This window comes from Catharus ustulatus, chromosome 2 (assembly GCF_009819885.2).
Source record: "Catharus ustulatus isolate bCatUst1 chromosome 2, bCatUst1.pri.v2, whole genome shotgun sequence".
Taxonomy (NCBI): Eukaryota; Metazoa; Chordata; class Aves; order Passeriformes; family Turdidae; genus Catharus; species Catharus ustulatus.
In genome coordinates this window covers 98,701,129-98,728,371 of record NC_046222.1, presented here as the reverse complement: position 1 = coordinate 98,728,371, position 27,243 = coordinate 98,701,129, and the positions used below count along the sequence as shown (strand labels likewise).

The 27,243-nt window shown below is 42.0% G+C and overlaps 1 protein-coding gene across 1 annotated transcript in view; it reads right to left on the bottom strand.

Annotated features, from left to right (window-relative positions):
* Positions 1-19,280: 19,280 nt before the first annotated feature.
* Positions 19,281-27,243, bottom strand: part of TUBGCP3 (tubulin gamma complex associated protein 3) — a 46,976-nt gene continuing 39,013 nt past the window's right edge. The window contains exons 15-22 of the mRNA XM_033052014.2: positions 26,188-26,323; positions 24,734-24,802; positions 23,834-23,969; positions 23,338-23,426; positions 23,071-23,202; positions 22,533-22,673; positions 21,879-21,995; positions 19,281-20,400 (exon numbers count right to left, since the gene is read on the bottom strand). Coding sequence (XP_032907905.1) covers positions 20,242-20,400; positions 21,879-21,995; positions 22,533-22,673; positions 23,071-23,202; positions 23,338-23,426; positions 23,834-23,969; positions 24,734-24,802; positions 26,188-26,323 — 979 coding nt within the window. The 3' untranslated portion in view covers positions 19,281-20,241. The remainder of the gene's footprint in view (positions 20,401-21,878; positions 21,996-22,532; positions 22,674-23,070; positions 23,203-23,337; positions 23,427-23,833; positions 23,970-24,733; positions 24,803-26,187; positions 26,324-27,243) is intronic.

Below are 27,243 nucleotides of genomic sequence, written 5' to 3'. Positions count from 1 at the left end.
CAATAGCACCCTACACCTCTCTTACCAAAGAGCTCTTAGTGTGTTTGAAAGTTTTATAGGACTAAGTCCCCTTGGAGATAAAGCCAGGGAGAAAAAAAAAAAAGAAAGAAAGAAAAGAAAAAAATAAAAGAGTAAATGTAAATGTTGGCAGATACACGAGTGAATTTAGACCATCTTTGTGGCATGCAAAAAGAAAATGAACCTGGCTCCAGTCCATTTCTACCACCTCTAAAGGAATGATGATATTTGTTAAAGGAGACAGATTAGTTAGTTTTCCCCCACTCTTATTTTTCATTCTTTTTTTTTTTTCTTTTGCAGAACTATGGGTTTGTACAGACACGATGCTAGAATTGAAAAATGAGCAAAACAAATTGAAGACAAAGAAACCCAGCTGAAAAAGTAGGAGAACCTGGTGTAACTTCACACCCAGCACACATCTCAAGAGCAACAACAATAGGTAACTGAGAGCTGACACTGCCAGAAAGCTCATCTGCCACAAGCTTGTAGGTGCTCTGGTTGGGAGGGTCTTTTATTACTGTTGTTATTAACAGAGGTGAACACAAAGATGAGACATTTATATCTACAGGATCCAATGAAAATAGCAATTTTGTTCACCCTTTGCTACCTGCTCAGCTGAGACCTGTTTTAAGTTTCACATTTCTCTCCAAGGTTCTGGATGAATTTATGTTGACTGTGACCACCCTAGCATTTCTCAGGATAAGCACAGACCATATGCCAATGCACAGACATCTGACTTAATGCAGTAATTGAGGGCTGGAAAAGGATGTTTCTGAAATATCAGTGCCAGGCTGAAGGATTCTTCAAAAAGTCATTTAGTCCATTTCCCATGAACTGCTGTCAAATCAAGATTGGACTTCCAGGTGGAAATTGCTCAGGCATTTCCATAGCATATACAAATGAAGTGACAGCAGTAGGAGTTTGAGACCAAGTGACCTATGCCACTCTAGAGTTCAACTCAGCTCTCATCACCATCAGACCACATTTTGCCAGACTGGTCTTAGAAAATGAACTTGGCTAAATTATTTTAGGAATTTTGGTTTTGCAATTAGGCTACAATTTTTTATTGCAAATTAAGCTTCTTGACAACTTCCACAGGCCAGGCCAGGATAATCATCTGTCCTCTTAAGTACTGCAAGACCACTGTCATGGCAGTCTTCCTTGCTTATCTTTTCCTTGAAGTCCAGTGGTCAAAGCCAGCTATAGGATTCCACTATAAGCTTTTCCAGAGTCTTCCCATGTCTTACATTTGATGCTTCTTCTAAGATATATCTGAAAGAGGACTGTTACTGGTTCAGGTTAGGCTACTAATGCTGGGAACCTCTGGTGCTGACACTTGGAAAGAAAAATTATCCACATTTGTGCATCGATGTCTTCTTCTTACATGCAGTGATGTGCACTTTGAATTCAACTTTTTTTCCTTTTTTTAAATATCAGGTCATCTGTTCAGTGTACCAAAATAATTCTGAGTTATGAATCTATCCTCCAAAGTGCTTGAGAGAATACCCCAAACTTCAGCCCATGAAAGTCTTATACTCATATGCTGTCTTTCAATATCAAGGCAGTTGATGCAAAGGAGACTGAGGGGAGACCTCATCACAGTCTACAGCTTCCTCACAGGGGAAGCAGGGGACTGGAACTGCTCTCTTCACTCTAGTGAGCAGTGAGAAGATCTGAGGGAATGGCCTGAAGCTGACTCAGGGGAGCTTCAGGCTGGATATCAATTAAAGGTTCTTCACCCAGAGAGTGGCTGTGCATGGGAATGGGTTCCTCAGGGAAGTGGTCACAGCACCAAGTTTAACAGAGTTCAGGAAGTGCTTGGACAATGCTCTCAGTTGCATGATGTGACTCTTGGGGTGTCCTGTGCAGGGTCAGGAGTTGGACTTCAATGCTCCTTGTGGGTCTCTTACAATTCAGGATATTTTGAGATACTGTTATTCTAACATCCCAGGAATATTAGCTTTGAATATTATAAGTGGATAGTTAAAAAAACTGTTTAGGACTTCAGCACAGGAAAGGCTGCAGTGTGTATGTCTGTATAGCTTTATATAGCCATATGAAGCACTTTGTTGTCCTGCCCATTGTCAGCAAATTCTAGCGTTTTTTGATTTGCACTAATTAGTAGTCAATGACATAGATAAGATGTGTGTTAACAACCTCCACAGGAAAAAAATCACCAGGAGGTGGTTAAATAATAGCAGTGGAAACTGCTTGCTCAGGGCAAGTGTGTACCCAACAGGAAATCATTTCCTACACAGGTCTAGTAAAACACTGTCTGCTCAAGCACCAGTATTTAAGACCTGTTCAAAGCATTTTGTTGTGGTTGTGGTGCCAATGGCTCCTAATGTTGATACTGAAGTTTTCTTCTATCTAACAATTAACCTTAAGAAATATACCTTTAAGAAGTACATCTTTTTGCTCTTACCTGTTTGTTGGACTCACTTGCACTTGTGCTGGCATTGCTGGCAGCCTGGATAAACTCCAAGGCAGATGACTGAAATGACCTGCATTGAAAATAAAAAATAAATTAAAACATACCATTCCTGTTATCTTTGTCAGGACTCTGTGGAGGGAACAGCAAGAACACTTGCTTCACCACAAATATAGAAGAACCACAAAGCTACCAAAGTTTGCACTTGAAGCTGGAGCAAGCACTTTCCACACTTGGTTTTGGGGAAATGGCAGTGAGAATAATGCTCCCAACTATCAATAATAAAAAGATTTTATCAATAATCCTTTTTACATCAAAGGTATTTTCAATAATCTTTGAAAAACAATGACATCAAGGCATGGGATCAGAAGGACCGAATACCAACTGAGTTGAAAAGTAGAAGCAATCATTCATCTGGAAGGCATATTCTAAAGGCATACTTGGGACCCAACTAGAGCATATGGCATATGCCTCTGCAGAAGAAAAAAGAAAAAAAAAAGAAAGAGAAAGAGCAACATTTTCTCTGGAAAAGTTGCTCCATGGGACTTACCCTGGGTATGTATCATGGGAAGAGTCAGGAGGCAGATCCAGGTTGTGTCTGAACTAAGCCACTCAAAGTCAGTTCTTAAAACAGGAAGCCTTCTGGCATGTTGGCAACTTCAGTTTTATTCAACTGAGTAAATTATTATTCATGATATTTGGTGTAATGACCTAAAAAAGGAAATAGAGATATACATATTTTATGTTCCATAGATATATGATATGCCTCCCTATTCTGGAGGCAGATACCTAGGGAAGACAGCAGGGTAAGAGCAAAACTCTAAGTAGTCACTGAGGGTTTGAGCACCACTTCAAGCAGCTCAGATCTCTTGAAATGAATGGGGGCAGTTGCACACTAGAAGATTGTCTTGCACAGAGGAATGCTGTGGTCCAGCCTACAAATTCTTCCACCAACCCTGCTCTCTGCAGCTTTTACACACAATGTCAGAACCCTGGTGACGAAGCAGTTGCACAGTGTGGGATGTTGCATAGTGATTTGTGTCATTGTAGAAATACACCATGGGATCAGTATAAACAAGAATATTGAATTCAAAGTAAAGCATGGACATAAGACACAGGAAAACATTATGATTTCATTATATTTGTTAAAATCACTTTGCTGGGCTTTTTGGGTTTATGTATTTTTTACTTTGCCACTACAATAATGAATTGCATCCACTTTTTATGTATAAAGAAATGCAAACAGAAACAAACTGTTTCTGCTGTTACCTGCTTGCTGAGAGTGTAACCTGACAATATGTTCATCAGACCTGGTGAGGGCTTGTGACCACTGCTGCTTGAGTGTTGGCTAACATGTCCGGGCTTGCTCGGACTGGTACCCCAGCACGGCGGGCATGTCACAGTCCCCTAGAGACTCCTATGGAAGGGACAGTGACCAGGGGTAGCGCAGACGTGTTGGTGGAGCACAGACTCCCCGCGTCCCCAGCGCTGCTTGCCTGTTCCTAATCAACGAACTAATAAATTGCCTTATTGATGGACCTAGCCGATTGTGGTGAGTAATTTCTAACACACAAGTTTCCATGTTTGTTCCCTCGCCATCCCCGCAGGGATGCGCAGGGATGAGCAGGGAGCAGCGGCCGGGACTGGCGGTGGGGATGCTGAGCAGCGCGGCTGTGGTACAGCCTGTGCTCGCTGCCTGCCTCTCACACTGCTGCTGTAATTACGGGGAAGGCGTGCAGTGAAAACAGGGCTCGTGTGATGCAGCTGTATCCGCTCCTAATCCTTCATTAATGCCTCATCAAAAGAGTACTGTACTTTTCATTTGTTTCGTTTGCCGAAGGTCAGCATACTTGGAAGCTATTGTCATACAGCATTGCAGACTTTTTACATATTTCTCTGGTATTGTTCCAAGCTATTGTATACGCAAATGAGTCAATTGGTATGCAGATTGTCTATCATTAAAACCGTTTCAAAATCAGCTTTGTTGTGGGTTTAGCGTAGAGCTTGCATTCCCTTCCTGAATGTAATGTGCGGTTCTGCCTTGGTGCGGTGAGGTGGCTGTGGAACCTCACACGGGACCAGTCCTCGTTTCATATTGGCAGAACTTGCAGTGAAATCGTGGGAAGTTTTCCCTGGGAACAGCTCTGCCGGCTGAAGTCCTCTGCTTGCCTCACCCTCACTTTGCAAACACACAGGCTACGTGTGGCCACGTGCTTTCCCCTCGCCTCCTTCTTTTGCTGGGTTGTATTTTGCCTCAGTGTGAGCTCCTAAAGTCTGCAAAACTTTTTCCTAGTCTCCTTGGGAGATGTATCAGCCCCAGAGCTGGTCCTGCCTTTCCAGCAGCAGCACATCTCTGCAGCTAGGAGCACTGCCTGTGCCAGCACCTGCCTTGCTGCCCATGGCACTGAACCCTCCTCATCACAGCCTGACACATCCAAACTTCACACACACCCAGGCCAGGGTCTCCTGCTTTGTTTTTGTATTGAATTCCAGCCTGGAGTGAGAAGCGGTGCTTCAGAAAATAAAGTCCACTTGTCTTTTCTATCACCTTCACACAGTTATTTAATGTTTCCTCTGTGGTTTTCTAGCAGTTCTTACCTAGGCATCACAAGCTCTTGGTGTAGAATCTGCATTCATTTGTCCACACAAACTATTTAAAAGAATTCTATGTGAAAAAACAAAGTACAGTTATTTCACGATTATAAGCGGCACCATTTTGACTAAAATTTTGCTCCCACCCCGGAAATGCGGCTTACACTCAGAAGCGGCTAATATGTGAAAAATTTTCTGACATTTTCAACCCCGGAAGTGCCAGCCAGGGTGCCGAGCCGAACATCTGCCAGTAAAACCCGGGATTGCATGATTGTTACAAATTGGTTACTGTGTTGTGCAGAGGGTGCAGGCAGGCTCCGTGCCGGCAGCGCAGGCGGTGGAGGAGGTGGGGGCTCCGTGCTGCCATCCCCGCAGCCCGGGGGGGAAGTGGAGGGCTCCCATCCCCGCCTGCCACTGCCGCTGCGGGAGCCGGGGGGCACGTTCCCCTCCTCCCACCACTGCTGCGGATGCCGGCAGGCTCCGTCCCCGCCTGCCACCACAGGGCAGCGCCTAGCCAGGGCGAGCGAGCCCGGCCCAGCGGTGACCGGCCCCGAGCAGCCCCGCCGAGCTGGGTTACCTGGCCCCGTCGGCAGCCCCATGCCTGCACAGCCCGAACCAAGCCAGTAAACCCCGCGATCCCGTGATTCTGTTACTATTTGGCAACTTCATTGCATGCAGGTCCTCGCTGTCAATGACAGAGCGGCTTATAATCAGAAGCGGTTTATTTACGGACAAAGAACAAAATGTTGCCGACACCCGGAGATGCGGCTTATAGTCAGTGCGGTTTGTAATCGTGAAAATACTGTATTTTTATTTGCAGCTGCGTTATGTCAAGTGGCATAAAAGTCTTCTGTCCTTAACAAGGGAACTATAATCATAATAAGAAAACAAAGTTAAAATTAAAAGATACAGTTTAATAAAAAATTTAAATGACAGGAAATGTTTGTTTAACAACTAGCAATTTATCAGAAGGTTTAGAAGAACAGAAAATGTAGATATGCAATTCTTACCAGAAGTGGAGGAGAGCTAAGTTAGGGACCCGGTATTTACAAGGCTATGGGACTTCATAAGATGCAGCTGAAAATGTTGGTTAACCTCAATGCAAAACTGCTTTCTATCATCTCTGAAAGATCATGCAGGTCACAATGCCAGACAAGTAGGAAAAGTGTAATTTATGATCATCTTCCAAAGGAAGATCTGGGAAACTACACACCAGTCAAGCTCACACTTTTCCCAGAAAAAGCTGTGAACTGAGCCCTCATGGAAGATATGTCCATGCAAATTAAGGTCAAGAAGGTGACTAAGACAAACCTTATTGGATGATAGATAGCCTAATATGATGAAAAAACTTGCTTGATAGATGAGGTGAGAACTGTGGAGAAAACACCACCTTGATTTTAGCAAGGCATTGGACAGCATCTCCTAAAAAACCCTTTTTATGAGCTGGAAACTTTTCGTGATCAAGGAATACAGCAATTCTTGGCTACTGAAACCTGTTGCCAACAAAACATATTTTTCCGTCTTGGTTTCCAAAGACCAAAGTTAAAATAATAAGTAAGAAATTTTCCATTAGTTTCAACTATTTCTTTATTTCAAGATGTACAGATGCAAGTCAGACACTCATATCAAGATTTGTCAATGGTCTTTCTTCTATCACATCTGAAGAAATCTGTTAAAATCAATTCCCAGTCCAGACCTATTAAAACACTGGCTCTTAGCTGCAGAGAAACCTCCTCCCTCACTTGGTAGCATCTAGGGCAGAGATGTGACTCTGACATAACTGTTTGTGGCACAAGTGATGGCTAGATTGACCTTGGGGATAGTTTGTTATAGTCCATTTGAAGGCAAAGTTTAGGTCAGTCTTGAAGCATGATTTGTTATCTACTGCAACGGCATGGACTTGTGTTATTTATTCCAATCTGTGCTGGATTTCAGAGCAATTTGTGTTTTCTGAGCAGACTGAATACTACACACTTATTTAAAAGGGTACTAGCAGAAGCAATATCTTTTACACAAGTGATTTTTTTGTCTTTTGATTTGTGTTTTAAAGCATCATTGTATAAAGGAAAATTATAATTTACATTCTGAAAGCAATCCCCCCCTCTCCCCCGGTGTCAGGTAGATTTTTGCAGATAAAATATTTCCAAACTAACCTTCCCAGCCAAGAAAATGGCAGTACATGGGCACATGATGTCTGATAGTACAGTGGTCTGGTTAAAAGGGAGGAGGAGAAACAAGGGCAATCTACTCTCTGTTTCATTTTCACCTGACAGGCCTGAGATGAGAGATCTATCACTGATTCTCCAGGCATTTTGAACAGAGACAATTCCTTTCTGTTGCCCACCAGCAGTGTCTATCTTCCTATGGCTCAGGGGGAACAATTGGGCTGCCAGGAGCTTCCACTAGCTCTGCCTAGCGCCAAATAAAGGCAATCACTTAGATCACTTAAGCAAGCAGCAGTAGCACCCAAACACATACAAAAAAAGGTCAATTTATGATTGTCAGTTCCAGTACAGCAACCTAGCAACTCTGGAGCCCTGGCATAATGACAGAAACCTCCTTCCCATCATCACCTCTTGCCCACTGTAATATCACAACTCTTTTCAGGTATTCAGCAGTATTATCTGAGATGAGTGGTCACCAGAGTCAATGTGGAATTCATTCAGTAAATGTGGAATATAGTCACCTACAAACCCAATTCACCCCAATTGAAATACTAAAGTTTTTCATCCTATTTCTGTTTTCAAGTTCTTTCTGCTTGAAATATTCCTTGCATTTCACTGGGCAGAGTAAGTATTTCACAAGGTAAATCCAGTCAAGTCTCGCCTGCTAGCAAGGGATGTAATTTGGTGTTACCAAAATGGTCCTGTTGTTTATTAATTTAGTAAAATATAGTTATCCTTGTGCTGGTTTCAAGCCCTTGCTTTGGGGATCAGAGTTGGGTCTTATTCACCTGAAAGAGAGCAAACATTTTTGTATTGCTATATGACCTCAGCTGCAGAGGTATTGCTGATACTGTTGTTATTGAGTCATTTAGAATGCAAAGAAAAATTCTGGTAAGGCCAGACATGAGAAGTCAGAGTGAGACACTGCACAAAAACAATGGTTTGCTGCATTAATTTTGAAATCCAGCTGTGTAAATCTGGTTTGAGGATTCATAAAAAATACCCTAAGAAAACACTTATCAAATTAAATCTCTCTAATGGGTCTAACTGAGCAGTATTTTTCAGCTGAAATATATTCTACAGAACAAAGCAAAGTAAGTGCAGTAATGGTGCTGTTATTATTGTTGTTGTTGTTATTGTTATTATTATTATTATTATTATCATTATTATGCCACAGTAAAAGCAGAAGATTCATAATTCCTTCATGCAGAACATCTTCAGTAGGAAGCCTATAATTTTAAGGCTGTAGGTAGAAGACTACAAAGATTCAGGCAGAAACATTTATTGGGCAGAGGGAAATGCTGCTTATCCCAGAAGTCTCCCCCTTGCTGCACTGAGATTTCTTTTTTAATACTCCTTCTTTTTACTCATAGAGATGCAGTTTGAGGGTGATTTTTGGATGCCAAAGGGGTATGTTGTGTGGAGTATCAATGGAGGAGGTTAGCAGCAGGGGTGTGCAGGGGGGGCATTTGTGCTGTAGCAAACCCTTAAGGGTAGTAGTCACTCATTGAGAAACACACCAACCCAAGGAAATGAGTAGTATACAGTCTCTCTCATTTATTTTGTTTTTAAAAGGTGTTGAAAAAAAAGAGAGAAGGCAATATCAAAATAACAGGGGGCAGAGAAATTAATAAGGAAGCAAGAAAGGAAAGATATGGAAAGAAAAATGAATTAAAACGAAAAGGAAATGAGGGAACACGTTACTGTAGTCTCTGCATTTGCAAAGCAAGAGTAGCACTGCATTAAAGGAATGGAAATTCTAACAAACTACTTAGAAAAAAAAGAGAGTCTTTCCTGTTTAAAACTGTTCAAAAATGCTTAAGAGCCAAATGACAGCCAAGTGTAACCGTGGCTTTGTGTTGTCCTGTGCAAAGACAAGAATGGAAGAAGAGAAGCATCTTTTAGGCTGATGTTGGCAATGGAACATATACGTGTACAATGCCCATGGAAGAAGTTTTTTGATGATTGTGATGTGCAACCATGAAAGCAATTCAATGGCAGATGGGTCTTCTAGTGAGATCAGTGGAAAGAAACAGCATTCACTTGTCTGAGAGTCAAGCTCACAGAATCATAGAATGTCTCAAGTCAGAAAGGACCCATAAGGATCATCAAGTCCAACTCTCTGCTCCTCATAGGACTAATTAAAACTAAAACATATGTCTAAAGCATCCTCTGTAAACTGTTTGAATTCTGAGTCCACTGAAGGAAGAGGATCCTTTGACACAACAGTAACAACTGGATGGATGCACCAACAAGCTCTTTCCAGGTCTGTCCTCCAGCAGCCTCCAAGCCCAGATGATAAGGTTCCCTTTAGGATAGCAGCTTTGAGCCCAGACCTGTGCTCCAGAGCCCAGACTGCATGTGCAGACATTTAAAAAAATGTTGAATACAACTGCAAATTTAAATCATTAGCAAAGCTTGTCAAGTATCCCTTCAATGTTGAAATTACAGCTCTCCAAATCAGTTCCTATTACAGGCCCCGCTCCACACTGTGAAGCAGGAGAGCTCTGAGCATCTGACATGTGAAAGAGATAGGTAGGAAGACAGCAGCGATCTCCCTCTGGTTTGATCCTCTCTGTAGCTCTGGATAGGCTGTAAGGACAAGAAGGAATGTGGCTGCATCTCACTGAATCAGATAATTAAAACAATCAAAACTGCCACAGCCATAAAAGCAGTTCTAGAGACAGTCTACAGAGATACACCACAGCATATTAATTTGCAATGACTTGGAAGTTCCCTTTGTTGCTACTGAAATCAAGAAAATGTTGCTGTTGCAGGATTTTCACTCAATTCAGACACACTAACAAAGTGAAAAAGAAAACTTCCTGTCAGTGTCAAGACAGATTACCCAAGATTGCACAACAATGTCAAACACTTCCTGGGGTTACCAGCAATTCAGGTTCTTCCCCTCTAACATAGATTACATGATTCCCTCCAGACAGGAGGAACAGAGAGGCTGTTGATATGTATGAAAACACCACATTACAGCCTCTGTAGCAGTCTCTGATTTCATATTGGTTGGCTTCAGTAGTTGCTTCAGTGATGGAGAAAGCAGCTGATCCCCTCCCTACCACATATAATTCTTTATTAGATGGCTGATATTAGGAATTAAGTGCTTGTAGTCACAAGATTCACCACTGAACTTTGGAATACAGTATTAGCTGGTAACAATACTGAGATCTTTGATGCAATTTTATTTTAATTGGCCTCTTAACTCATAACAGTGAGCATCATAGAATTGAAAGAGATGGAAAAGATCTCTGAGACCATTGGGTTCAATTGTTGTCCTTTTCTGAAACATTTTTTCTTGTATAGAGGAAGAATATTAACTAATATTCTGCCTATAAAAGAAAATAATCAAAATCGGAAGAACACAGACAAAACTCAGGAATATAAGCAAAAAGAGGATGTGATTACCATACAAAATACAAATCTCAACAATAGCTGCAGTCAACTATCCATGACTTCTAAGAGAGAAGTCCTAGGGCAGTGGTATGGATTCAGTGATTTCAGAAGAGCAGTCAGATCATGAGACACCCTGCACTAATTCAGCGCCAAAAGTACAGTAATTTCATGACTATAAGGCGCACTGGATTATAAGGCGCACTTCCGGGTGCCGGCAAATTTCCGAACTTTTGCCCATATGTAAGGCGCACCGGACTATAAGGCACACTTTTTTTTGCAGCGAGGATCCACCACCGGCTCCCCCCTGCGCGGTTGCTGGCTGAGGCCCCACCTCAACCCAGCAGTTGTGGCGCCGCGGGCCCCCCTGCACCTGGCAGCCATGGGGCCCTGGGCCCGCCTGTACCCGGCAGGAGCAGCGCCCCGGGCCCCCGGGCTCGCCTGTACCCAGAGCCGCAGCTCCGCGGGCCCCCCTGCACCCAGCAGCCGCAGCCCCATGGCCCCACCTCTACCCTGCAGCCACGGCCCTACCGCTCCCCTCGCGGCTCACGGTTCACACTTCCGGGTTGGCAAATTTCCAAACTTTGTCCAGATATAAGGTGCACCGGACTATAAGGCGCACTTCTGGGTTCGGGCCAAAATTTTAGTCAAAAGGGTGCGCCTTATAATTGTGAAATTACTGTAAATTATAAAAAGGTCAGAATTTGTGTAATTCTACTGTACTCCAAAATCATAAGCAGCTATCACAAATACCTGTTAGCCACAGCTACTGTTCAGAAATGAAAATTTAAAAGAGCCATAGTGCCTGCCTCACAGCAGTGGAGTTGATAATTTAATGGTCATGATACTAATTTAATACAGGCAAACATGCACTACAGTCAAACAAACTGTTCAGTACAATCAAACAGACCAGCAGGGTAAGTTTCAGGTTCTAGAACCCAGGTTATTCTGGGGAAAAATACTGGGCACATAATATTGGAGCTGGGAGGAAGAGAGTCTTTGCCTTAACTACAGAATTTGTGGTGTCTTGTCACCAGAACTTTCTCAAGGGATTGGCTGCCTGCTAAGAAGTTAATCTACCCCTTTTGATTTAAAAGGTTTTCTCTTCAGAGTGATATTTCTAATTGCCCAGAAAGAAAATCACAGCCCCACCTTTCTTGCCGTGTGTCCAGCCCCCTCCTGTTCACCACCTGAACGTTACCTCTTCTCCACAGTTCCATTCCTCTCACACCAGTAAGTGCAATTGAGAGGGCTGTGTCCATCCCACCCGGGAAAGGCATTTTGCCCTGCAGGATTACCCACTGGGAAGCAGTGTCTGGATGGCCACAGGACAAACCTCTTAGTCTGGACCTGCAGGTTTGAGGCATTGTCCTCACGAGTCAGAGCAGCTTTGCCTGCATGGCTTTGGGAGGTGTCTCTGAATCCCAGGGGGTCAAGCAAAGTAAGGGCAAAGTGCAAAAAAAATAACAAATGTGGTTCATTTGAGAGCAAATTTAATTAAGGAATTCCACACAACTGCAAATACAATTAACACTAGAACCAAAGCCTTGTAATGGGTCTGTTTGCTGGAGATATCTGTAAACCACCTGCAATCTGACTTAGAGCCTTCTCCTCGCTTACCCTGCTCAAAAATTAATGTCTTTCTGTTGCAAAAGGCAAAACAATTGTCTCAAAGATGACTGTTGTTTCCTAAATTTGTACTTGTGAAACATAATATATGGTTATTTCAATTATCTGGCATAATGGCTTTTTCGCAAGCAAATCCAGAAACATTCCCCCCTCCAACATCTGGATAGAAATATATAAATATATAGCAGGAAAATAAACAAGGAAAGAGAAATAAAGTAGATCTTGATTACTCAAGATATTTTCTAACATCAGTTTTTCAAAAGAAACTAAACTTTCCTTTGACATCACTGGGGTTTTAAGTTTAGTTCTTAGGATATTTCACAAACAGTAAGGTCACTTCTGACCTGTTTCTAAAGTTCACTTCTGTGCAGTCACCACAGAATTTCCCTAATAAAGGACTACTATTTGTAATACCTTGAAAACAAACACAGAAAAAACATCAAAGTACCTAAGGTTGTTATAAATACCATAACTAAATGTTTTATATAACTTCTTAAAAAGAACATTTGGTCTGAATCCAAAACTCCTGGCTATAACCAAAGTGATTTAAAATAGAACAAGAATGTATTAAAAATTATTTATATGTTCTTTTTTAAAAGGAAACAACAGAGATGCTGCCCAAGTGCCCCAGCTAGCTTCTAGCCATTTCAAGTAAAACCTAATTATGATGCATAGAAAGGCTGACCTGGAACAGAGACTAGACAAAGCAAAAGGAATAAATAGGTGTTTATTGAAAGGATACACCTTGGGCAGTGCAAGAGCCTGGCCAGGGCTACACCCAAATCAAATCTAAGATCAATCCAAATAAATTACAGTCTAATTATAGCTAGGAACTGTCCTAAAATTTGACCCAAGATTTCCCAAGGAGGGAGATGTGCAACATTCTGATCCAGCCAGTCAGCAAATTTCTTACAGATTTAAAGTCCCAATACCAAAGACTGGGATCACCATAGCATCCAGAAAAGGTCACCAGTATTTTCTTTCATTGGGGGACACTGTTACCTTTTTCATTAGACTCAACATGAAGAAGTGAGCTCCTTTGACAATGCAGCTGCTCATTTAGTGAGGCCACAGCTTAGCCAGATGTAAAGTAGAATTCTTCTTGATAGAGAAAGATACAATATAATTAAAAATACACTGCTGTTTCAAGCCACAACCTTGCCTTGAAAAAACTCAGTCTATGAACAGCACACATTATTACTTTGTCTGCACTTTGAAACAGAATTCATCATTCATATAATAACCAAAGCATCCCGGATTATGAGGGCGCTGCTGAAAATGCACCATTTGCAATTCTCCACTGTCCTCTAAAGGCTGCTTCGGGAATTTCAGTCTCTGAGTTTGAAAAGCTCACTCTGTATCCACTTACTGGAGCACAAGTCAGTGGGTCCAGGAAATGTGAGAGGTTTATGAAGAGCTTCAGCTGGAGCTCTGCAAACTGCTGCAAAAATTGGTCTGACCAGGGACACAGAGTGACCACATCTGTGACATGTGTGACACTGCACTGGCAGCACCACTGGCTCTGGCAAGGTGTGGGATCAGCAGGATTTCTGTTCTTCTGCATCCTCATACAGTTCATTCTGCTGGTGGGCTTTGAAGTCCCTCAGCATGGCCAGGTACCTGTTCCAAGCAGTAATGTGCATCCAAACCGGCTTGCCAAAACTGAACCAAAAATTTTGGTCTTGTTTGGTGCCTCCCTACCCCTTTAAAGGTGATTTGGAGGAGTTCTTTATTTATAAAGGATAAAGGTCAAGCTAAAATAAGCCTGCAGTTATATAACTGTCAATTAAGAAAGTTCAAGCCACAGGCAGCTGTAAACTTCTACACAGCCATTTCTTCTGAGGCACTTATAGTATTTCCCTTTTACAGTCTTAATCATGGAAGTGGCAACATTTATTATTTTATTTTGCTTCCTGGCTACCATCAAATTACTCTTTTTTTTCTTCCCATAATTGTTTCCTATTCTGTTATTAATATCTGTTTTGATCTTTTTGTTTGAAGGAGCTTTCTTTAGATTTCCAGAACATTTTGCCTGTGAAATACTGGAACCTGTGCAAGTGTTCTAACTCTGGGATAAGTCTAGATCTGATTCTGGTTTTGTCTTAAACGTTATTTATGCTACTAAAGTTGCAATGGGTGGATATTATGCTTTTCTCATTTATCAAAAATAATTTTCACCCCACATTTTATGTTCTCTTTATGCTTCCTGTTCACCACTAAATGGCGCAATTTCACTTCTCTCCATCTGATGGTTCAATTGCTTGTTTTCTAGAGAATTTTAGTTTCTTCCTTTTCTAGCCATCATAATATGCTCCATATCTTATTTTTACACACCAGGTTGTTGAAGGAAAGCTCTCAGAAAGTCTTTTCAGTTACTGCTGTAAGCCTGTCTCTAATTTCCCTCTGTTTCATTGTGCTCTTCAGCAGGTTCAACAAAAGCAGTACAAATACCCTCATTTAAGGAGTGAATGTAGTGCCTTAGAAAGCAAGGCAGAAGACTGTTCTTGACCTCCCTCTTGGTAATTTTTGGAAAAACTTTAAAGGGTGATGAAATGGCCTCGAGCAGCTTTGGGAATGTTCCCATTGTAGAAGTGAGAGGCATCCTAGATGCCTAACTACCTTGTTCTTGTGGCAGGTAACTCAAATGCAAATAATTAATTTTCATTTTCTGTGGCACTGAAAGAATTCCTACACAGGGTAATCACCTTGTGACAGCTTTTTCCTATCATATCTTTTATTATTCAGACCTATGGCAATAATCACTCCAATTGCATTTTCTGTAACCCAATGTTTAGCTAACTTAATTGTTGTTGTGATAACTTCTGAAGGAAAACATTTAATATAATTTGCTCCACAAAGAACTAAAGTAAATTATCTGTGCAGCCATAGAGATTTCACCTCCTACACTCTTCAGATTTTTCTTGGTATGTTTTTCTTTCTCTGCTATTTCCTGAGTATCTCTTTGGCCACCATTTGATGCCTTCCAGGATTCCTGCTGTCTTCTCTGCCCTTCTCTCCTTTGTGGATGAATACCCACCAGTTTGGCTTCCTTAACTCTCCTGTGCTCTCTCTGACCCCATACACCTCTGGTCAACTTTGGCTTTTCACCTGCACTTGAGGCTCTATTTCCATGGCACTTGGGTTTTAGTGCAATGATGTTATGAAAGAATGTACAATACTGGGTCGTCAGAGTGTATTAGCCAAAAGCTAACTTTGGAACAAAAAGAAAGAAAACAAATACTGACTGAGGTACCTTTGCTGTTCTTCTACTGAAAGAGAATAAATACCAAGTTAATCCTTATGAGTGATTTTCACATCTTAAGGACTGCATTGCACCAAACTAACAAAAATAGTTAAAATACTACATCAGGGAGCTTGTTACTTTAAGGAGTCTGTGTGGTTCATACCTTGAAGTCATAGTATTTGTTGTCAACATAATGTGTTTTCATTATATTTTAAAACTGTGGTTCAACAAGCCCTCAGAATGATATATGTTAAATCAATGGCAGCAGAAACTTTTCACTCTGAACAACTGCAGATTAAGATGAGAGTATTTTACTTGCAATTGTTTATTATTCTCCTTGGTATTGTAAGTAATTTTGTTTTGTTAAATAGGGTAGAGCAGGCAATGGTTCCAACGTCCTTGCCAAAATCAGACAGAATTATTTCCTCTGGCTTCTGAAAGAGCAGGTTCTTGTACCTGTCCCTGCTCTACCTCCCATTTCTTGCACATCTCATGAAGCTCTCCCCACTTTTCCTCTCTCCAGTTAGCAGAATCTTAATAGAAGCTAAAGTGGCATTTTAGGTTTCAAGTAATCAACAGATGATTTTCAAAATTAATGAGGCACTTTGGAGAAGTCCCTGAGCACCCTTATGTGAGTGTGAAATACATTCTGTCATCTCTGAGGCTGCTCATTCAGGTGAAAATTGAAATGAGAACAAATGTGCACAGCCACATCTTGTTTCTAAGGCCAGCATTAGGAAACATTCATGCAAGATCACAGACTGAGTGTAAAAGTTTAAAATAAAGTTTCAGTTTTCTGTCCAAATACCTCCCTTTTTTTCCCAATCATTTATTACCTTTCAGCTCTTAGTATTTAAAAGTACTTAAAGAGTGTCCTCAATACTGAAAGTCATTGTTAAATGTAGCATACTGGAAGTCATAGCTTCACATTGACCAAAGGTAATTAGCCATTCTTGATAAGAATGCTATTTTAAAAGGCTGAAAAAGTTCTTGTCCAAAACATGAACATCTTACATATGTGACAGGAAGAAGATAAAATCCTTCCACAACTAACTTTAACAAAACAAATCAAGTAGATTTAGGCTTTTAAAATCAATAATATGCTCCTGTGTAAGGCTGAGACCTTGGCATTTATTCACTGCATCAGGTAAAAGAGGAGAAAAAATACAGGGCCTTGACTGAATAGAATCACTTAAATAAAACTGGATTATGATTATATTCTGTCCTTGATCTCCTACCCTAAGCTTCTAACTAATTCACTGGAAAATACATTATATCATGAGCTTCTGCATGTCCTAGTGGATGCTTCTAAAATACTAAACTGCATCATACTGTACCCTGGTGCAGTCGAGCTGTTGGACTTTACAGAGGGAGGTTAAACTTTCAAGGTTTTTTTTCCTTCTTCAGAGCTCATATTGGTTAAGATAATATTCCCCTTCAGTTACCAGAAAAATATCCCTTGTAATTTAAGAGAAGAAAATATTTTCCAGCTCTTCTAAAGCATTTATGATAGTAGCAGCACCACATGGATAGCCTGTCACCCAGAAGAGTGTTGCATATTGTATGACACCCTAAGTTGGGTGAATTTTGTTCTTGGTTTCTGCATTTCTACTTTTACTGTAGTTCCTCCAAAACTTCTTTAGGCCTTGGCAACCCTGAAAAGGAATGGGCCGAGCACGTAGGCTCAGTTAGCAAAGGCCCTGGGACAGGATATGGTGAGGAGGAGCTGGGCTTGTTGCAGCCTAGAAACATGGCTGAAGACACAGACCCATAGCTGTATTTGCATTTTCAGACACTATTAACTCTAAGAAAAACACACTGAAATTACCAGTCAGAAGTGTGCATTAAAAAAATAAAGAACATCCTTGTATAGTAAATGTATTGCTTAGAATTACTCTTTAACACTTTCTGCAGTATATAACTTCAGTGTTGATAAAAAGAGGTAAAAATCTCTCACATTTCTCCTCAGAACTGTATCTTAGTGGTGCTGCTGCACCACTACAAGGAAAGGTACTTGTGCAGTCATGGCAGAAGGAGCCTGTCACTATGTGCATTTATGTAGAATTCAATATTGGTATTTGGGCACAAGTGAAACATAACATCACTTCTCTCCCACTTGTTAGGAATTGTCAACAGAGGTGAGGTTGTCACAAGAAAACCAGTGTAAATTGAAATAAAAAGAACAGCTGCCAGGCTAGATAAGAGATTGATGTCCACCCACAAAGAAGCTTGGGGACAATGGCAGGTCCCCAGTAGTCCCCTCAGCCTGGTAGTCAGAGCAACTCTTGCAGCAGTGAAGACTTTTCCCAGATCAACAGGTTGCTGTAGAATCACCTCAAAATGATCATTCCTAGCATGGCCACTACTGTGAGTTTCCTGGGTACTGCTGAATTCATTTTAGAGAACTTAACCTTCCACTGGAACTGGTCCTCTAGTTCCAACATTGGTGCTGCCTCTCTGGCCTCTGACTCGTCTAGTGATATGATCATGCAACACATCTCTCAACCCAATGACCAAAAGAGTACAGTAATTTCATGAATACAAGATGCACTGTTTTGACTAAAATTTTGCTCCCACTCCAGAAATGCGGAAGTGCAAACCGAGGCGCCGAGTTGAGCAGCCTGCCAGTAAAACCCAGCTTTACGGTTGCGCGGCGGGTGGAGCCGGGCTCCATACAGGCAGCACGGGGCGGGGACGTGGGGGAGCTCCCTCCTTCAGGCAGCGCAACCCAGGGGAGAGATGGGGACTCCCTCCTGCTGGCCCCGCGGCTCGGGGGGAGGCTCCCATCCCTGCCTGCTGCTGCCATGAGTGCCAGCGGGCTCCATCCCTGCCTTCCACCACGGCTGCTGGTGCCGGTGGGCTCTGTGCCCCCCTGCCACCGCGGGGCAGCGCTGGGCCAGGGCGAGCAAGCCCAGCGGCAGCCGGCCCCCAGCAGCCCCGCCAAGTGGCAGCCCCAAGCCTCACAGCCCGAGCCGAGCCAGTAAACCCCACCATCCTGCGGTTCTGTTACTATTTGGCAATTTTGTTGCATACGGGTCCTCGCTGTGAACGACAGAGCGGCTTATAATTGGGTGCAGTTTGCGTATGGACAAAGAACGAAATGTTCGCCAACACCGGGAGATGTGGCTTATAATCGTGAAATTACTGTACTTGTGCAGCTAAGCTTTTTGTGTTTTTTGGTCAAAACACAAAACTTGTGTTCTTCCAGACTTCACAATATGCTCCCACCACATTGGGAAATGTTGAGTTATTCCTGCCTGTCAATGATCCCTGACCTCATGATGCCAAGCTCAGCATCCTTCAGCTTTCCCTTGGCTCCATCCTTGCTCACAGCTGAAATGCTGCCTGCACACTACACCCAGTGACAGCACCTGCACCAGTAGGGCACAGGGTGAAAAGTCTTATATGTTTTAACAAAAAGGCTTCCAAGGCCTGCACATCCTGGTGTTGAGAGAGCAAACCAGCTAGTCCAGGGCTGCAAGATAGCACATGGTCCCATCAGAGCTCACTGCCATGATGGCTCACAGCAGCTTCACTTGCATGGCCTGGCCGGTGCCTCAGGCTCCCAAGGGTTCAAGCAGAACAAAGGCAAAAGGCAAAAAAGGTCCCAGACCTGGTTGATCTGAGGGCAATTGTTGATTAATGAACTGCACACAACTCTCAGTGTGGGTAAGACTAGGACCAAAATCCTGCAATGGGAAGGGTTCTACAAATCAATATGCTTCTAACCGGAAGCTTCTCCTTTCTTAACCTGTGTGAAATCCATGCATTTTCCATTACAAAAAGCAACACACTTGTGTGAAAGATAATTGTGTTTTTATTTTTCTAAGCTCGCACTTGTGGAACATAATAAATGACCTGATATAATGACAACTTTGCAAAAGAAAAATCCCCCTCTCCCCAACATCTGGACAGCAATATATAAATATTTACAATGAAAAAAATAGGAAAGAGGAGAGAATGAAGTCAACATTAGCCAAGTCAGTTTGTTTCTACATATCTGATTTTGAATATTAAGTATTCAAGTTTAACCAACACTTTCCTTCAGTACTGAGGTTTAAGCTCATTTTTACACCTTATGTGCAACAGATACACTCTTGACTCTGCTTTTATAGTTTGCTGTTGTACAGTAACCATAGAATTTCCCCACTAACTTTTTATTCCAGGTTTTTAACTTTGAAAACAACAAAAAAATTAAATATAACTTTATGTCTCCTGATACAAAGTTTCTCACACAGTCAAACACATCACAACACTGAAAACCAGCATAATGAAATGCTGTATAGCTTCTTAACAAGGACAATAGGTCTGGGTCCTGATCTGTTGGCTTTAACAAAAGCTCTCTTCAAATAGAACAAGTACATATAGAAAAAATAACCTTCTTATTTTCTTTTTAAAAAAGGAAATGGTACCTTCTATAAACAAAAGAACATGTGATTTCTTTGACACAGATGTAAGTTACAGTGGAAAAAGCTCAGAAAGCTTCAAATAAACTTGACATTTTTAAAAGGATGATTTAACAAGTTGATTGGATGAGGTTCATCAGCCCATACAGTCTGGTAATTCTAGAAACATCAGTGTAAAAAACCCTGCTTTTTTTGCTTTCTGCTCTCCAGTGTCACACCATCACTGAATGAGAACATGTTGCCTGCACCAATGGAGACAGCGATCACACAGGTTGGCAGCACTATGTCACCACGGATGGCGGTGTCCAGGGAGAGGTGCCATCCCTGCGGGTGCCCAGGTGTCCCCAGCAGCTGTCACATGTGGGAGCTGCGCCTGCCCCGCGTGCCCAGCGACACACGCAGCCGCGGCTCTCTGGCCTTGTAGTGCTCGTTGAAGTCCAGCCTGAAGCTCAGGAACCGAAGGCTCTCATCAGAACTGGTTGTCAGCAGGACCAGGAACTGCTGGACGATTCCCTGAAGGGGAAAGAAAAACCCAAGAGACAGCTAAGAACGCATCCTGGGTGTGTTTTGCACAGAAAGATCAGGTGGTGCACAGACCTGGTAAACAGGCAGAGAGAATCTGGGAAAACACAAGCACAAGAGTTCATATCCAAGAGTTAACAAATCAGTTATGCTGGATTCATTCTTTCTGAAAAAACCCGGAGCTTCATTTTTATTTTTCAAATATCTGCCACACATGCCAGAGTTTCCTGTGCAAACAGCTTAGTCTTTTAAAGTGTGCTCCCCACTCCCTGTGCCCTGCGGGCACACTCCATCTGTCTGAAGGCTCCCAGGCTACCAAGCAGCTGCATCTGTGTGCCACTGTCTTGGGACAGCATTCAGGATCCAACCTGTGCCAACAGGAAACCTCACCTTGAGTCCAGTTGCAGGTACAATGCCATCCAGGCCACCATGAGAGCACTGCATGCTTCAAACATCCCCACTTGGTGCGGGTTGTACAGCAGTACGTGGCAGCCCAGAACAGCAAAGCACGTGCCCAGGAGGGCAGTCAGTGCTGCAGACCCAACTAGACTGAGCATTTGGAGTGATTTGAGGGGGATTTGTACTTGGCACATGGGAAACACACTTCTGCATCCCATCTTCCTATTCAGTTCTAGCCACGACAATGCAGGAGCCCCACAAGACACAGGAAAGGCAAGGACTTGGGGAAGATGGGAAGACTCACTTGAAGAGCTCATTCCTAATCTCCAGTAAATATTAACATGAATATGCCCATAACTAGAGCACTCCATTACTTTCAAAGATGACCAAAGCTGGTCAGGGAAATTCTGTGTGGAAAATCCATAAGGGCTCAGCATGAATACAGTCTAAGCAGACAAAACCTACATCGCCAACTTGTAGCAATCTCATAGAGTACATAAACCACAATTCATTTACAACCTGCACTTAAAGACTTAAGCTAGTTTTTCTGGGGAATGGTAGTTTTAATGCCAGATATAACAAATAAAAACAAAGCCAGAATAAACTGCTTACAGAAGATAGCCTGCACATGTTTCCCCAAACATCTTATCCACTGTCCAATCCAGGGAGCTTAAAATTAAGTGTTAGGCCCTTAATAAGAAACTTTCTGCAGTCTTTAATAGCAAAGACTTGCAAAGACTGTGAGGAAAAAATGGAATGCAGAAGGAATTATATCTATATTTTTCCCCCCTCAGACTACACCAAAAGATAGCTATTACTTTGGCTACTGGAGGAAAAAGACAACTTACTCAAAATGACTCTTCTCCTTTGTCAGGGGAACATAAATGATCACAAAACCTTTGACTACTAAGGAACAGTGAACACAGGCTTATAAACAGAGAAGGAAAAAACAACGACCTAGCTCCATGAACTGCACACACATGAATACAGAAGTCATACCTACTCAATAATTGAAATTAATTTCTATACAAAACTCAGGGTATTTTAGAAAAATAGAATTTAAGAGGTACCTGGTAAAAGTGAGTGAGTATTCGCAGCTGTGAGCACATTTTAGGTATCGAGTCTTGAAATTCTTTCATCCTCTTGTTCTCTTCTTCCTCTTCTGATGCAGTTACACCCCACTTGCCCTACACAGAAACCAAACAAGTTAAGAGGTGAAGCAACGCATGATTCAAGTTGCTAGCTCTGCCACCTTCTGCCCAGCTACATCACGTTTATAAAAAGCAACCATTGCCATAGAAAGAAAAACACAGAGCCTCTCGTATGGAAACTATCAGAACCCTCTCGGTGGTTGTACAGCACATGAAAGAAATAAGAGGTTTATTAGCAAGGCAAGTCTCACACCAACACTGCATGTCAGTCTTGCAGCAGGGAGGCAGACATGGAGCTACAGTATTTTTTGCAAAAGGGTTCCATTTACTTTCTCTAAAAGAGCCCTGAATTTCTCATCCTCCAAAGTCCACTAGAGAAATCAGATTTTGGGCAAGACAAATCAAAAACACCACTCAGAAGTTTTGCTTAAAGTCACTAGCAACTGCTGATGACTTTTACACCTGTCCCAACTACATTTTTCACTTTTACTGTACCTCTACATGGTACCTAAAATCCTCCATAAATCAAAAGCCTCAATTCATTTTCACATTCTAGAAATATCCTCACTGTACCTCAAGCTCACGCTGTTTTTTCCTCTCTTCAAATTGTAACCTCAGCTGCAGCTCCTCCAGAGCAGCTCTGTACATTGCATCTTGAGCATTCTGGAGCTCAATGATCTGGTCAAAAACTGCTCGAAGTTGGTTGAGAAGTACCTGTGAGACAGCAACAAAATAATTAAGCAACTGTACAGCACAAGAGTTTTAAGTTACCATCCTTCTCCAGAAAATAAGCAAAGAAAAAAGTAGAAGGAAAGTAAAAGAAAAGTCTTTCTTACATAGCTGAAGAGACTGTTCTGCAAAGCCCTAAGTCAGTTGTTCCATGATAACACAGCTTCTTAGGATGAAAAGCAACTGGCCCACACTACAGCAAGTTTTATTATCAACATGTGTCATTATGTCTGGGTAGTAGGTACAGAACCTACCATTATAAAATCTTCTACCAGAGGAATAAGTGACTCTTCCCTTTGCTCCTGCTATGTCAAAGAAGATCATTCCTCACATATATGCCAAGATCATAAAGATACAATTTCATGCAAAGGAGAAGACTTACCCTAGAATCACTATCCAGCAAGCACCGAGCTATGATTGTGTCCAGGAAAACTTCATGAGCTGCAATGATGTGATCCAAGTCCTGTGCTTGTTGGACCTTGTTCCAGAGCTCATCCCATGAACATTCAAGCACCTGGAATAACGATATAGGATTGGGCTGTTTCAATTTACTAGATAACAACTTCTTTGAAATTTAAGACAAACAACACATACAGAATATTGCAAGTGTTTAGTTTTCTAAGTAACTAATTTTGTGGGTAGAGTATACCTCAAATGTAATGTAATACTGCATCTGATGAATGAAATGGACCATTTCTGATGCCAGAACATGACACTGATGCAGCACCCCAGAAAGCTCTGTAAAAAATCCAAAGAGATGGCATGTTAGACTGCAAGAACAAGCATAGCCAACAAATCAGCTTGGTAATTTTTCACCAGATTGAATACTTCATAACATAGCCACTAATCTTAGATGGTAGCAGCAGTGACCTTCTTAGGCCAGGTGTCCTCTCCCACCCACCAAAAGTTCTTAACTATAAAACAATAAATTTGTAAGCATTACTATGCCATATGGACATGCTATTTTACCTTCATCATCACTATCATCTACCACTAAACAGCCAGTCAAGAGGAGCACCAAAATACAAAATTAATCTGAACATCATTCATCAGACACTTTTTTCCCTTTTAACACACAGTTTAAAATAAGATGCAGTCATCTATACCCATTTTACAAGCATGTCATCCATCTGGACACCTCTCACCTGGCATACTTTTCAGAAGCTTTGCATTGCACATGTGCCCTTTCCATATATCAGTAAGAATATACTCCATTCTCTTCGCTCTCCAAAGGAAATTAAATACTCTTAGATAGTGGCTCATGCACTCACGTGTAAACACCTACAACACAAAGAAAATATCAGCACAAATTAATAGACATACCATACATCATGAAGTACCAAGAACCTCTTCACAGTCCATCTTATCTGATTCATGGAGTTTATTGGAAAATATTGTAAAAAAAGTTTCCTGGAAACCCCAGAGCTTTTGGGAAGATCCTCCCTTGAGGGCTGAACAGTTACCTAGCATTCAAGTAGACAAAGGGCACTGCTGGAAGTAAGAAGGAGTGAACATAGCAAAGCCTAAGTCTCTTTTAAAGCTGAATATGAAAATTCCTTCTGCTGGTCAGACTCAGTTTGTCCTGCTTAAAAAGAAAGTTCTTTACAAGTTCTTTACAGAGGCTAAACACATTCTGATAAATAGTGGAACTAGCTATCAAATGCCGTTTAGACAGCATAAATAAGCTCTCTACAAATACATTCTTCAGTTCCTTGCAAATTTTTCCAAATTAGTATCTACAGACTAGCAATTATCAAAGAATAGGAGCACTCCCTTTATTAAGTACTCGCTAAAAATTGTGCTGGAACAAATGAATTACTGATTTTCAGTAATGATTGTTTTAAATGTAGCCTTTCAGCACTCACAGTTAACTGGTAAGAATTGAGATTTTTGCTTAATTGTTGATACAGCAGGTACATTCTAGATGCAAAAAAAATACCTGATTTCACATTCCAGAACAAAAAAAGGTTACTTCAATAAAAAAACATTTAACTATTTAATTCAGCACCCAAAAAACATTCAGAACCAGCAGTGTATGACATTACCGTTGCTATTGGCCCATCAACATGGTAGTCCAAGCTGAAGACATCCCATCCAGTGTCCCCAGGAGACACCTGTATTAAAAAGATATGCTACTGTCAGTGTATAAATCAGAGCATACTAAAGCTCAAGATGAGCATTACTTGTTTACTCTTTCATCCTGAAGGATCTATGAGCAAACAAGCATTCACATCAACAAGAGATACAGGAGTTTCTTGTTTAAAGTAGTAGATTAAGCAAAAATTGATCAAACCCTTTGATATAAGGGTGATACTGATCTCACACAAATAGTTATGTTTGCAATGTTGGTGTTTCTCCACTGAATCTAGTAAAGAAAAATAAAGGTAAGGAAAAATTCCTTTCACACCTCAGGGACTGAAGCTTTCAAATTAACTCAAGTTTCTTACCACAGGCGTCTTCCATGAAATGTTCTTTCATTGCTTCTCTCTTTTTTTAACTGGAGGCAAGAAGGGGGCACACACACCAATCTGCCCCTTCCTGCTCCAATTCTTGGAAGAGCAACAGCATTAAGAGCTGGTTGGAAAGCTTCAAATCATGGCCACCAGCATCAATTTCTATTTGGCCCCAAATACAGTAATTTCACAACCATAAGGCGCACCGGACTACAAGGCACACCCCGGGGAGTCGGCAAAACTCACAACTTTGTAGATCATATAAGGTGCACTGGACTATAGGGCGCACTTTTTTTTTGCGGTGAGATTCCGCCCCCAGCTCCCCCTGCGCGGTTGCTGGACGAGGCCCCACCTCAACCCGGCAGCCATTGGCCCCCGGGCCTGCCTGGACCCGGGAGGAGGGGTGCCTTGGGCCCCCAGGCCTGCCTGTACCCAATGGCGCTGAGGCATGCCTGCTGCTGCTCCGTGCCACCTCACCAGGGCAGGGGCATGCCCACCACTGCTCCATGCCGACTCCCCGGGACCAGGCAGTGGCCGCTGTACCTCCAAGCCCCCTCCACAGGGTCAGGGTGTGCCTCTGGAGAGGTCGTCCCACCTGCACAGGGCCGGGGCGGTCCCGCCGCCGCTCTGCCCCACCTCCACCTGGTAGCCACGACCCTGCCGGCTCCCCCCGCGATTTGCAGTTCTCACTTCCGGGTAGGCAGATTTCTGAACTTTGTCCATGGCATAAGGCGCACCGGACTGTAAGGCGCACTTCCGGGTTCCGGGGAAAATTTTAGCCAAAAGGGTGCACCTTATAGTCGTGAAATTACTTTACTCAATCTTGTAGTATCAATGGCAGTAAACCTACATCCTGAAATACAACTAGACAATAGACAGGGAAAGTGAAAAGAAGATATGACCTTTATATTACCTACAGTAAACTTCAGTGGAAAGGAAGTGGGGAAATCTATTCACATACAAAAAATTTGTTTCATATAGATGTCTGCATGTGTACACACAAGCAAAGGTATGCTTTAGGTCAGAGTCACCATGATGCAACAGACCTCCAGAAGTCGAACATCCAATCGCTTGAGAATCTCAGGATTATCGAACTGCGCATTCGTGGCTCTCACCGCCGTTTCCAGGATTCCAGTTAGATTATGCTGATACAAGGTTGTAGCTGGTCGTGCAAGCTCTGGCCTGGTGGTTACAAAACAGTCATAGCACATTACTGAAATACTCTGCAGCAGCAATTCAGTAGTAACTGCAGCACACAGCAAAACCCTTTTCTAGTTGACATTCAAAACTTCTCATATTACTCTTTCAGACTTAATCATTAAGAAAATCAGTGAGCAAAATATTTCCAAAGAGTATGAGACAATGTTTGTTTGTATGCAGTTACACTACTGAGTATTAGCATGAGGAGTAACTTAATCTCCATTTAATGCCAGTAATTTGAAGTTAGTAGGATTGCTAGTTTAGCTAGCCTGTAATTTGAACTGCATTCATATCTTAAATGAGGCAGATTACATCATTAGCACAACAAATCAATAATTTAACTTCAGTTTTGAGAAACTTACTGATAGCCATCTTACAGGCTCAGAAGTGCTGTTCTCAGAAATCCATCCCCCCTACGCAACTTCAATTTTCCAAAGAGTTGTAACACGCAACTCAGACTACCTCTCTCTCCCTCAGGATCAGTACTGGAAAGCCCTCTCATTCCTTCTGCCTCAAATGTAATACTGACTCCACAAACCAAGCTCATTCTGCTTCACATTAAAAAGCGTGGTCATGTAGTGTTGAATTTGATTTAAAACAAGTCAATGAAAGTTTTATTACAAAGTTTGCCTTCTAGATCAAAGAAAAGATTTGCAAGCCAATGATTCTGATTGAACAAGTTTCATCAGCAGCACCAGCATGTAAAAGTGAGCTTGCAAATACTCTTTAAGAACTGGAATCAGCAGTTGTGGGTGCACCTGGGTGCTTGAAACAGAAGCCAGTGAGGAATCAATTAGATTTCTAAAATTGCATTGAAAGGTTTTGACACATTGTTTTGGACCAAACATCTCCAAAATAGAGGCCTAATAATTCCAGCCGAGCTAATCAGTGGCATCAAAAGC